The sequence below is a fragment of the Arvicanthis niloticus genome, chromosome 1 (assembly GCF_011762505.2).
Source record: "Arvicanthis niloticus isolate mArvNil1 chromosome 1, mArvNil1.pat.X, whole genome shotgun sequence".
Taxonomy (NCBI): Eukaryota; Metazoa; Chordata; class Mammalia; order Rodentia; family Muridae; genus Arvicanthis; species Arvicanthis niloticus.
In genome coordinates this window covers 132,637,763-132,650,801 of record NC_047658.1, presented here as the reverse complement: position 1 = coordinate 132,650,801, position 13,039 = coordinate 132,637,763, and the positions used below count along the sequence as shown (strand labels likewise).

Genomic DNA, 13,039 nt, shown 5'->3' with positions numbered 1-13,039 from the left:
CACTGTGTTCTCAATCCCAAAAGCATCACAAAACAAAAGCGCCAGATTCCAGACTTGTCCTATGGGAGGGCCAGCCTGAAGGAAGGGCTGACAAAACTGGTTTTTCATCCCCTTGAGCCCACATACCAGCAGGCTTTAAGCTGAAGTGGAGGAATAGTTGCTGTTGAGGAGGCAAAGGGCAAAGGATTCTAGAATGTAACTATGGTTTTCACTGCCCCTTTCCCAAGACAGGAAGGCCTTACTCCTGAGAGAGAAGATACGGCTGTCTGTGATGGCAATTCTTAGTTGTCAACTTGACTACGTCTGGAATCAACTAAAACTCAAGCAGCCAGGCATACCTGTGAGAGGCTTTTCTTGATTGGATCATTTTAGATAGGAAGATATACTCCATAAATCCAGATCACTTGAGGTCATATGACTCACCATGAATTTGGGCCACACCTTCTGGTAGCAGCCCACAGAAAAGGACCTGGAAGAAGGAGGCTTTTGCTGTTTACCTGCTTGTCCTCACCTCTCTCTGCCAAGTTCATCTCTCCTGCTGCCGAGGCATCCCTTCGCCAGTATTAGAACCTACTTCTTTGGGATTCCAAAGTATATTAAAGACCAGTTGAGAACTCAGCCTTGTGGACTGAGCAACTGCTGGATTGTCAGCCTTTCTGTCAGAAGACAGCCATTGTTGGACTAGCCAGACTAGCCTGTAAGGGACTTAAATAACCTCCTTTAAGTAAATAGATATTTATTCTACCAATTCTGCTCCTCTAAGGAACCCTGACTAAATCCACTACCCTACTTCTAGCCCAGATTCCTTCAGATGGCTGACTTACACAGCACTCACTGTCAGCGGGATGCAATGGAGGCAGAAGAGAGGATTACAGGATGAACTGAGAGCAAAGAGCTCCCTTTGATCATCAGGTGGCAAGAAGACAGGAAAGCATCCCCTGGTTCTGACTGTTGCCTGAAGTCAGCTGAGGAAGGGACCACAGCACTCATGGGCCTTTCCACATCAGTCTCACTAGAAGCCAATGGAATATGCTTGTTAATTATCCTCATTTTCAGATGACTTAATTCACCGTTGTCCATATGGCTAGGAAGTAGCACATTTAGAATTCAAATACAGTCAGGCTGTGTTCTTAACCACTACAATTTTGATTATTTTTTCTCTTATATATGCCTTCCAGAGAATCAATATTTCTTAAAGTAACTGAAGTGCAAGGTAATAGTTAAGTGTGCATCAAAACAGGTAAAAATTGTGTTTACGGCGGCTTCCCACCAGTTCTGCTCAGAACTTCTCAGGGGATTGGATGCTCAGATATAATAGTAAATAAATGAATGCCAGTGTAGGTGTATTATGAGGAGCTCAAGCACGGGGAATGAAGCATGCTTTCTAAGCATTGTGGAGCAGTTATGCTTAGTGAATGAGCACTGAGCACTGGGGGAAGAAGGCCAGTCTAGCTAACATAAAACCCCAAGCCATCCTGAAACTCGAAGCTATGAAGATGAAAACTCAGAAATTGTTACAGAAGAGACAGACCAAAGACCAGGAGTGAATGGTGGTCTGTCCTATCATATACAATTTGCTCACTGAGCCTCTACTGAATTTGGTACTAAGATACAGAGAGCATGGGGCTGCCCTCTAATCAGCCATGGGATAATGATGTTTAACCTTCTCAAACATACACACACACACACACACACACACACACAAATAGACAATAAACTTAAACTCTTTATGTCTGAACATAGTCCACAGGTGGAACATGCTGTAAGCTTAAACTGTAGGATGGATCATTGCTAGACCATGCCTCTCTAGAACACATCAGCTGTCACGTGCTAACTTCTCTCCTTATTTCTATATAAAAACAATAAGTTAAAGAGTCTGCTCACTCCAGTGTGATATAAACTTGCCTTGCCAGTGGTAATGGGTACAGATTCCAAGTTCTCTTAACTTGACAGACTTTCAAGCTGTTTTATTTCTTGCAAGTTCAAATAATAGCCAGGAACCAAACAATCAATAATAACCAAGGGTCTGTTCTCTAGACTATCTACAGTTTTAATCTCATGAGCAGGTTTTACCGTGAGACAGTCAAGACAAATGGGAAGTAATAAATGCATACACAGTGCCCATAAGTATGTGTGTGTGCACATACACATACATTTGTCAAGTACTAAAGAGTTACAGCTACAGTGTACTGCATGAGCTATGAGGTTTGAGCATGAGTAAGGTAGCAGTTACACTGTATCTTTAGCTCTTTGGCTTTCCAAGTCTTTCCTTGACTACTCTGCTTTCTCTTCTGCTGAGCCATGAGTCTTCTTAGTTGGGGGAGGGTATATGCATGTGTACTCTTTCTCTCTCTCTCTCTCTCTCTCTCTCTCTCTCTCTCTCTCTCTCTCTCTCTCTCTCTGGATGGTCAGGAAATAGAGCATCAGCTCCACTCCCAACCTGAGCCCTGACAACCAGCTCCATGGATGTCTGGCTTTCCTAGGCCAGTGTTCTCAGGAATTTCCTCTTCTTACCTGCACACTGGCTAGCCAGCCTAATCCAACAGCCCTATGTCCTAGGGAGAGCCCCTGCCCCCAAAAGCAAGACAGATGGCTTCTGAGGAAAACCTCAGGTTGACACAGATATGCACCTGCACATGCATATCTGACTTATTAAAAGCCACACTGGTGGTCATGGTGCCATCTCAGCATCTACAGTGGCATTAGTGGAAGGTTTCTGTTACTGGAGGGAGGGAAGCAAGCCTCTTTTATGTCACAAAGTACTTTGAAATCACTGAAGGCAGAGGAAACTTTCTGCCTTTAGTTTTGCTAAGTGTAGAGCAGTGACTATCCTTTTTCTTCATTGAGGAAATGTTTACTGGGTCTTAGTTTGTACCTGCAACTGCTGTAAGCGCTATGGATAACAGGCATGGATATAACAAAGGGCCCATCCCTTGTTCTCGTAGAACACTTTAGACTAGGAGATAGCTGTAAACAAATGAATGTTTTCATCAGCTGTGATGAGGGCAGAAAGGGTTATGAAGAATCAAACAGGCAAAGGAAACAGCGACACAGATTGAGATTGAGATGCTGTTTTAGGTAGGGTGGTCTTTGAGGACCTCTGTCTGGAATGGATATACCCAGGAAGTGCTCAGCATGAGTCTGACAGCTTGCTAAAAGAAGGTATTCCAGGCAGAAGGAAGAACCAGCCTGGAAGCAGAGTGGGCAACAGGGGAGACCATAGCTACAGCAGCATCCCCAAGCCATAGCCAGTGAGCCCCAGGAATGCTCCTGTCTCCACCTTCCCAGTGCTGCGATTATAAGTAGGTGCCAGCACACTTGGCTTTTTATGGGGGTTCTGGGGATTAAACTCAGGTCCTCATGCCTGAGTGGTAAGCACTTTCCACACCGAGCCATCTCTCAGCCTGTTTCCACGCCTGGGTACAGTGACCATAACTGAGCGCCCCTCTTCATGCAGAATGTCTCCCCTACCTTCTAGCTCATCTGTACTGTGAATGCACTGTGAATGCACTGTGAACGCACTGTGAATGCACTGAGCGCTGCATTTTTCTGCCATGTCCCTCCTGTACGTCAACAACACAGAACAGCCAACTCTGGGAAGAAATTAAGTGAGGAATAACAATGGCATCTGAGGCACAAAGGAGCCCGGGAGTTAGGGAGCCAGAGCTCAGGTCACCCTTAGCTTGCAAAGAAAAGGGTACTGTATTTCACAGAAGCCAATGTGTGCACAAGAAGGAATGCTTCTTGGGCATGAGACATCTTTAAGCCACAAATGTTAGACACATAAACAGGCCCCGTAGCCATGGTGCTCAGGTGAGTGCCCAGGGTGTGGCTTTTACATCCTCCAGCTCACCCAGAGCCATCATGATCTGGTTGTTCTTCCTTTTCTCTTCAGACTTTTCTATTTTTAAAAAATAGTATATTTTCCTTTATTAAAAATGTACTTAAAGTTATTAACCTCTGCATAGGTCTTCAATCCTCTTGCTTCTTGAGAGACAGATCCCAACCCTTTCACTTAGGTACTCACTGTACTTTCTACTTTTAATAACCAGAAAAAAGGGCTTTACATTTTGCAGGTTGTTTTTGTTTGATTTCGTTTTTGTTTTTAAGACAAGCATCAAGTGTAGAGTTGTTTGCTTACATAGATGGCTGGCAATAGATCTCTGGTTAACCTGTTCCTATGACAATGGCAGCAGAGAATGACAAAGCTGGTGTGCATCTCAGGCCAGAACATGAGATGACCAGAGGCCTGTCTCTCTGGATCTGTTCTATAAGGCCTCTGATAAGTGTCAGGCAGACCCATTCCACTATCATGGCTGGAAAACTCATTCTAAATGATAGATATTCTTCTTATTAAAACATGCAAAATGTAAAAGCAGTTTATTGAGCTGGTGAGATGGCTCAGCGGGTGAAGAAACTTGTCCTTAAGCCTGATAACCTAAGTTCAGTCTCTAGAGTTCACATGGCAGAAGAGGACAAGCTTCTGCAGGTTGAACTCTGACCTCCACTGGCATGCTATAGCACATGTGTACACATGCACACACAAAATAAGTGAAAAAAAAAAAAGTAGCTTATCTATTTTAAAAATATTTGCATACAAAGTCATCGTAGCAGGCATTTATAGCTAGCATTACAAACAAAAACTGGCCAGGAAGTGGTGATACACACCTTTAATCCCAGCACTTGGGAGACAGAAGTAGGTGGATCTCTGAGTTCAAGAAGTCAGCCTGGTGTACAGAACAAGTTCCAGCTAGGGCTACACAGAGAAGCCCTGTCACGAAAAACCAAAATAACAACACACCCCCCCCCCAATCAAACAAAACAAAACCTTAATAAAACAAGGAGACAATATCAAATACACTGCATTTTGTGAGGATTACCTACAGGGGTAGCATGTGGTCCTTGCTTACCACACATCTACAGCTCAGGGCGTTCGGGGGAGCCGAAGGAACCACCTCTCTGTATATACTTTCTGCTATTTGGAATTTGCCCAGGCCTCTAAGCATCTTTAGGTGACTCTCAACCTGTGTCTCTGGAGACCTGCCAACATCCTGCAGCAATGTTAAAACTGTGTTGGTTCCAACCTCGCTGTTCTGCAGGGGTCCTGGCTAGAAGTATAGGAACAAGCCAGGTGTCTCTAACAGCTCATCAGGGCTGAAGACCCATCTCCTGGGGTTTCTCAATTCTCTAGCAAGCTTCACTTCCTCTCACACTATGGATCTCTCTTCTGAATGCCCATCGAATTTGAAGCAGGAGTGGGCCCTATGGATTACTTGTCTTTCCAAATAGATCACAAAGCCTCCCTGGGCTGAAAAAAAAAAAATCTGCTACTTACCTTTAGTGATCCACAGAGTCTCTACAGTGCCAAGTATCTAAGGCAACAATATTACCCACTATTTACACAGGCGCTACTATAAAATTCTACATGGACCCTAGAGAAGTAACATAAACTGCTTGTTTTGCAGGAGAGGGAGCTGAAATCTTCAAAGAGATTAAGTGACTTCTCTCAGGTTATACAGACAAGAAGTGACAACCACCTTTGACCTTAGGCTCATTTAACTCCAAACTCTTTACTCTTGCAAGTGGCAAGGCCTTCTTGATAAGTGGCTTTAAATGCCTGGACTTCAACTAAATATATAATAAATCTGGCCATATTTTAACAACCACTTGTATGAGGTTATGGAGATGATTATATTACTTAAAGCAAAACAAATAGTCAAAAGAACACATTGTCTTATTTTTTAATTAGCCGAAATAATACAACTAGCAGTCCAGGTGCCGCCTCCGGCTTAAGATATTTTCTAAAGCTCTGGCAGGTTGAGAGTCTTTCCCTTCTAAGCTGCTCCTGTGCCTTGCTAAAAGTGACTCTTACTGAAATGGTCCACTATTTAGGAAAGGAAACAGTCTCAAGGAGAAGGGAAGTCACCTTGTAATCTGGTGATTTCTCCTGGGAGCCTTGTCTGAGAAGGTGACTACAGAGGACGCACAGCCACACATTCCTACACCATCACAGGAGAACAGCCGAGGCCAAGGCACTGGGTTGTTCTAAACAGAACACAAGATTTTTAGAAGGTAGATCAGGCGTCTTGATTCCCATTGGTAGAAGAAATAGAGGCAGGATTGTACTGAAGTTGGAAGGGAGAAGTGGGGAAAGGGAAGAAGGGGAAGACCAAGGAAGCCACATGGGGATGAGCAGGAATAAGAACATTTGAGGAACAGTCATATACAAACAGGATCAGACTTGAATGACAACAGCTGGAGACGTGATTCTTGTAGCTCGGATTTTAACCTTCCGGCTTCCGTTATACTTTCTGTTAGTTACAACATGGACAGCTAAGCCACTTGTTAATTGGACTTCCCAGCTATTGAAGCAACTTGTCAAAATTCACTTTTGCCAAAGCCTCCTAAGGAGGCAGAAAACTACTGAAGGGACACTTGTAAATATCACGCTTTTTTCCTCTGTAACCTTCCATTTAACAGGATTTCTCATGCAGTAACTCAAGGCTATGGTATTATTACAAAGGCTGCTCTGGAGACAAGGGTTAAGCCTCCTTGAAAATCTCTTTACTGTCCACACTACTCCCCAGCAGCTACTACAGAGAGCTCTATTCTCAACACTTTTTGAAGGCAAGCATCAAAGCTCCACACACTGTTTAAAATTTTAAAGCACATTCAATCACGTTTCAACCAAATTGTGCACATTTTGAAATACAACCTGGGTCAGAAATCACCCAGCCAAGCTTAGATGTAACATGTCCCAGTTTACTTACTCCGAGAACATGGGCACCATGCACCTGCTGTGCTTTTTACCTGACCTGAAGCAGGCAGGAAAAGACAAATAAAAAGGGAGGTCTGGCGAGCCTCCAGAGTCCTAAACAGGGTTCTCCAAAAGATGTCACCACAAGGTAACCTCTCACAGTGAAGGTGCTACATATTTGTTAGTACTGTCTCATCAATGACACAACCCATAAGCTAGCCTGAAATAAACCACAAATCGCTCCAGTAAAACATACCTGAAGATACACAGTTAACGCGATGGGTAAACTGTCACAGGCGACAAAATGGCGGCTACAGGAAACAGGGGAAGGTTACAAAATTTCTAAGAGCAGAAGTGGCTTTGAAGTAATAACTAGAAACAAAAAATAACCTAACCTTCTCGAGATAACCACTAGATCAGCCAGAGAGTGTGGCTGTGGGCTGTGCTGTATGAGGAAGTGAGGGCAGAGCAGCTCAGCTCGCTCAAAGGAAGTGGCACCCACTTCTGGGTTACAAACGGCCTCATTTTAAGACGCTTTGGCCTCACCTGACACACATCTGGCCTTCAGTCCTTAACTAATATGATACACGTATTATTAGTCAAATAATGTAACAAGCACTCCATACTCTCCAGTTGATTAGCTAATGTCAAACTAAAAGGCACCTTGAAAGGAGGATATGTTATGTTGTAAACCTAAAGGTTTGCATTCCCCTGTGAATGATTTCACTGGTGCAAAGTTCCAGGCAGGGCCATCTATAACCACAGTGAGGCTCGGTGTCCTCCTGGGATGGGAACGAGGGGATGCAAAAGGGTGGGAGGGGAAATGCTCTAGACTCTGTCTGGGAAGAGATTAAGTGACTAATAAATTGCCCATATTTACAAAACCGTGATCCTCAAATTGATCAATTTCATAGTATGTAAATCTACTTCCAAGGAAATTATTCCATAAGAAAGATTTGTACCTTGAGCTTCTGAGATTTTTTTCAATTAAAAAATTCTAACCAAGATATGCTAAAAATGGTGGTCAGCTTCTAGGCTACCTCGTCTTCCCACATATGAACTATAATTTGGATGGTTTGGGGTAGCCTGCAAGCCCCCTAAGTAGAGAACATCAGTTCTGGGCTGTCTCATTCTACTCATGCCAGAGGGAGATGTCTGACGTCTAAAGGCAAGCAGAGTTACAAAGCAGTGGGCAGAGAATGCTAGGTACAAAATGAGCTAAGGCCGGTTGGGGTGTGTGTGTGTGTAGATGCTGGGTACTTCAGTCACTGACCATTGACCAATCAAACCTGTAATGCATACTTACTAGCTGAAGAGAGGGGAAACCAGATGTACTGATGCTGTGCCGATGGTACTGACCGAGGTTGGGAGGGAGCGTAAACTGCTTCCTTATTTCTGATGATGAATATCTACAATTAAAATAGAAAAAGAAATCTCCATGAAGTGACTATTTAAACAAACCTAACACACTGCAATTACAATTCAGTCTATGGCTGAGTCATGAGCAGAGTTATCGGAAACATTTCCATGTACTATGGAGCTATAAATAATTAAGACTTAAATGTTCACCATGACAATGTACAGAACATAATTATTTGATTCCCAGCCTTCTGTGTGATGCCCAGAGATGGGCAGAGATTGCTACCTGTAGCCATCACTTCTCTCTCCACAAAAGCATCATTTTCTTTCAAAATGCCCCTACTCATCTGTGCACTGCTTAGGCAGAAATATGGACCATGAGATGGACACATAAACCAAGGCAGGCTCTTCAGATCAGCCTCTTAGCATTCAGCATGTGGAAGAAGAGACTGCCCAGCATGCATTCATACTCCTGCTGGCCCTTCTACTAGGTCTGGTGAAGCATGGAACTCCACAGAAAGGGGCAGCAGCCAGGATAGTATGAACTGCCCTTAAGTTCCTAGAGCATTGTCTTTATTTAACAGTAAAGGAAAACAGTGTTAGAAGCGAACAGTCTATTATATTCTGTAAGTCATCAGAGAAATGTATAGCAGACCATAATACTATGCCTCTTCGCAACCAGCATGATGGCTAAAACAGAGCACTAGACTGTCAGTCACAAGTGTTGCCAGGTGACAGAGAAGCACACACATGCATTGTTGATAGGGATACAAATAGTATAGTTCTCTCTTAAAACAATTTGGCAGTTCCTTAGAAAACTTAGCATGTAATACATACATACATACATACATACATATATGTATGTATACATATATGTATGTGTGTGTATGCATACCAAAACCTACCAGTAGCTACAGCTCCCTGAGAAGTAAAAACAAATGTGCATATAAAAGTTAAACACAAACATTCAGACCAGTATTATCACGAAAACCACAACAGCTAGTTGTGACTGTCAATGTGCATCTTTAATCCCAGCACTTGGGAGGCAGAGGCAGGTGGATCTCTGAATTTGAGACCAGCCTGGTCTACAGAGTGAGTTCCAGGATAGCCAGGGCTACACAGAAAAACTGTGTCTCAAAAAACAAAACAAAACAAAACAACAACAAAACCTGAAAAAAACCAACAAAACCAAATAAAACCAAATAAACAAAGCCAAAACCTAACCCGCCAACCAACAAACAAAAACCCCAGCATTATTCTTAGGAGTCTAAAGGTGGAAACAACACAAGTGTCCATCAGCTGACGGATGCACAGAAAGTGATCTACCATAAAATGAAATATACGCAGCAAAGAAAGGAACCACGTAGTGCTATACGGTACTATTTGGGAGAACCCCAAGAGCATCGTCCTAAGGGGAACAAACTAAATCTAAAGGCCACATACGTATTACGCTTCATATGAATTTCCAATAGTAAAATCTACAGACAAGACGGTAGATTAGTGGCTGGGAAGGGTGACTGGGATCACAGAGTAATGGAAAGTGCCTCTGAGCAGGGTTTCTTTTTAAAGTGATGAAAATGTTCTAAAATGTTGTGTTGATTGGTCAGTAGTTCTGATTACGTTAGAAGCCACCAGGTTGTGTACATTAAATCCATGTGGGGCGTAAGCACCGTATCTAAGCAGTGGAAGAACTAGATAAAAGTTACAAGTGTCAGTACAAAATAAGGCTGGATGCAGAAATGACCAGGTTTAGAGTAAAAATGGAGGAACTCAGGTTTTGTCTCCACGCGATTTTAATCGGAAACTGATTTTAATCAGAAATTGTAATGCTACCGATTTAAAAAATCAGATTAGATTGTCCCAAACAAAAGTTACCTTGCATTAATGTTAACGTAGCATGTGCTTGCACTGCAGGAGCTCATATTAGGACAGTAGCCGCGGACTGACTCACTTAGACGCTGGCTGTAGGCACAGGAGAGCCCAGACTACCAGGCAACAGTCTCATCTAACCTTTTCTGACCTTCAAGCTGAGCTTTTTCAGACAATACAAATTTTTCAGAAACTTCTGCCTTCAGTTCCTCCCCTAAGACTTCTAAAATTGCATGCTATTGTTTCATAGCTGTCCCAACACCATTTCCATCAAACTCAGTGGTGTTTCTGAAGCAGGAATACCAGACGACACTCTGGAGGAGAAGGGCCACCACAACACACTCTTGCTGCAGTCCATGGCAGAGCCTCAGCCTTTCTTTCTATCACAAAAATCAGAATGTTCCTACTTTCTAGGTCTGTTGATTGGGTTTTCTGTTTGTTTCTTTTTTGTTTGTTTGTTTGTTTCTTGATATAGAGTCTTATTATGTAGCCTGCTGACTAACTCTGGTGATCCTCCTGTCTCAGCCTTCAGTGAGCTGAGATAACAACTGTTCACAATTATGCTTGGATGTTGGGAGCCGACTTTAGCAGAAAGCGGCTAGATCAACTTTGCAGCCATCTGGAACCATATACCCTGACGAAAGATTTGGTTTTCAATAGCCTACAACAGCTGAAGCACACTCTGATATCCCACATATTTTGTGTTGCTGTTTACTGGCCCCAGCTGCAAGGTGCACGTGGTAGTCACGACTGCAAGGCATGCAGTTCACGTGCTGTCCACGTGCTATCTACGCCATACATGCTTATAAGGCGCACGTGCTATCCAAGCCTGCACGCTATAGACGCCTGTAAGGCTTACGTCATATCAACACCTGCAAGGCACGTGGTATCCACGTGCCTACAAGGCACGTGGCAAAAGCCTATAAATAGCTCCGAATTCCCTTCAATAAACGAGACTTGATCAGAATCTCTGTCTTGTCTCCATTCTTCGCGTCTCTTCCCCTTTATCCCCTCTCTCTCTCTCTCTCTCTCTCTCTCTCTCTCTCTCTCTCTCTCTCTCTCTCTCGCTAGACCCTGACCCTCGGACCGGAACGGGCAGTACGGGCTGCAACACTTGGATTCTTCAGTTCTTAAACAAATCCAAATGTCCTGGTTCAGGGCCACACAACTGATCTTCCCTGGAACTTCAAGTCTAACCTGTGAGAAATCTGTTGCTTCTATCAAAGGTAGTTAACTGGACAAGAGTTCCCCTCCCCCCCCCCCCATTAGCCAATCATGTTGCACCATAAAGACTGTGGCATTGGAATGAGATGCAGGTACTACCTGCATCAGGGATAAAAGACTGAGGCCTTTTGTGCCACTCATGCCTGGTGTGGGTTCTGGCACATCCTTTTTTATAAAAAGAGATTGCCTTACCTGATAACTTTCTCTCTGGTTGTGTGTTTCTTATACAACATCAAGAACTCTCATTCCTAACACCCCTAACACGATGCTATTTCCTGTCCCTACAGAGTCAGCCACACAGTTGGGTCTTACCTTCATGACTCTCAAACATAAAGAGGACGGGTTTGTCCTTGATATGAAAATAAGCCATCCTATAAGGAAATGAATGACTTCCCAGCACTTAAAAATCTTGGAAATAACGTTTCCTAAAACAGGTCACAGAGATAACATTTCCCCAGCATGCCCCAGACTTCTGGGGGCTGGCACAGGAGGACACTATCTCTGGAAAGTTATACTATAACAGTCAAGACAACTATGCAGCTGCCTTTCCTTTTACATCTAAATGCTCTCACTTTGGAGAACATGCCCTGTAGGATTCTCATGCATAAGTGGATATAAGAACTCTCTCTGAATCAAAAATAGCCAAAGCACACAACATCAGGGAGACCACTGAGCAAATAGCAGCAGAAAATACAAGGCATATTATTTTGACATTTAAAATGACAGAAACGTGAATTCAATTACAGATGAACTATGACTTAATCTACAGATGAAAACAAACAAACAAACAAACAAACAAACAAAAAACCAACAAAACAGGATGAGGAACTAAATCCAAGCCCACTGTAGTATGTTGACGCTCCTGGGTTTTCCATAAGCTTTTAATTAAAAAAATGTGATAAAAATTTCACAGTGACACATGTCTATACCCTCAGTGACTTGTGAAGCCATGGCAGTAGAAGTTTAAGTTCAAGACCGTTCCTGTCTAAAGACTGAAAAATCAGAGTGGCGAGGGATATATTTAATGTCAGAGTGCTTACCTAGCATGCTCAAGACACTGGAGCCAATACCTGCCCAGATTATCATGTTCAATATCCTTAAGAGAGAAAATAGGACTGCTTGACAATACTGCATACTATAAAGCACCAACATTTCCCTCTTTGTGGTCCTGTAGCCAAGTAGGAGCTATAGCCTAGTGCTGCTCTGGGGCACTGAGAGCATCCTAGTGTTACTGCTAGCCGGGAGGGAGTGGGGGGATCAAAATTCAAACCTTGAAATATACTTTTTACTGAGCACATATAATTTTTGCAGTGTTGTAAAGTAAAAAAAAAAAATGTGTGAGGCAAGTCATCATGAATCTCTGTGTCTGTATTAGTTACTTTCTGGTGCTGTGATAAAACATGGCCTCTGTGTGTGTGTGTGTGTGTGTGTGTGTGTATTAGTTAACTTTCTGATGCTGTGATAAACCATGGCCCGAAATGAACCTGGAAAAAGAAAGGGTTCATTTGTCTTACTCCTCCACATCATAGTCCATCATTGAGAGAAGTAGGGGAAGGAACTCAAGGCAGGAGCTTGAAGCAGAAATCTTGGAAGAACACTGCTCACTGACTTGCTCTCCGTGGCTTGCTTACTTTGCTTTCTTATATCCTCAGGGACCACCTGCCTAGGCATGGTACTGCCCACAGTGGTCTGGGTTCTCCCTCATCAGTCATTAACCAAGAAAATGCCCCACAGATAGGCCCACAGGCCAGTCTTATGGAGGAAATTCGTCATTTGAGGTTCCCTCTTCCCAGGTGACTCTAGTTTCTGTTACGTTGATAACCACCAGTA

The 13,039-nt window shown here is 43.2% G+C and overlaps 1 protein-coding gene across 2 annotated transcripts in view; it reads right to left on the bottom strand.

Moving 5' to 3' along the window:
* The window catches only part of Dock8 (dedicator of cytokinesis 8), a 192,763-nt gene that overhangs the window by 139,706 nt on the left and 40,018 nt on the right, over positions 1 to 13,039 (bottom strand). Inside the window, exon 2 of one of the 2 annotated variants that reach the window (XM_034504951.3) lies at positions 8,064 to 8,166. In XM_034504951.3, the coding sequence (XP_034360842.1) occupies positions 8,064 to 8,166 (103 nt within the window). Of the gene's footprint in view, positions 1 to 7,013; positions 7,124 to 8,063; positions 8,167 to 13,039 lie in introns of those variants that run through there. The other variant, XM_076918617.1, reaches the window with a different exon arrangement.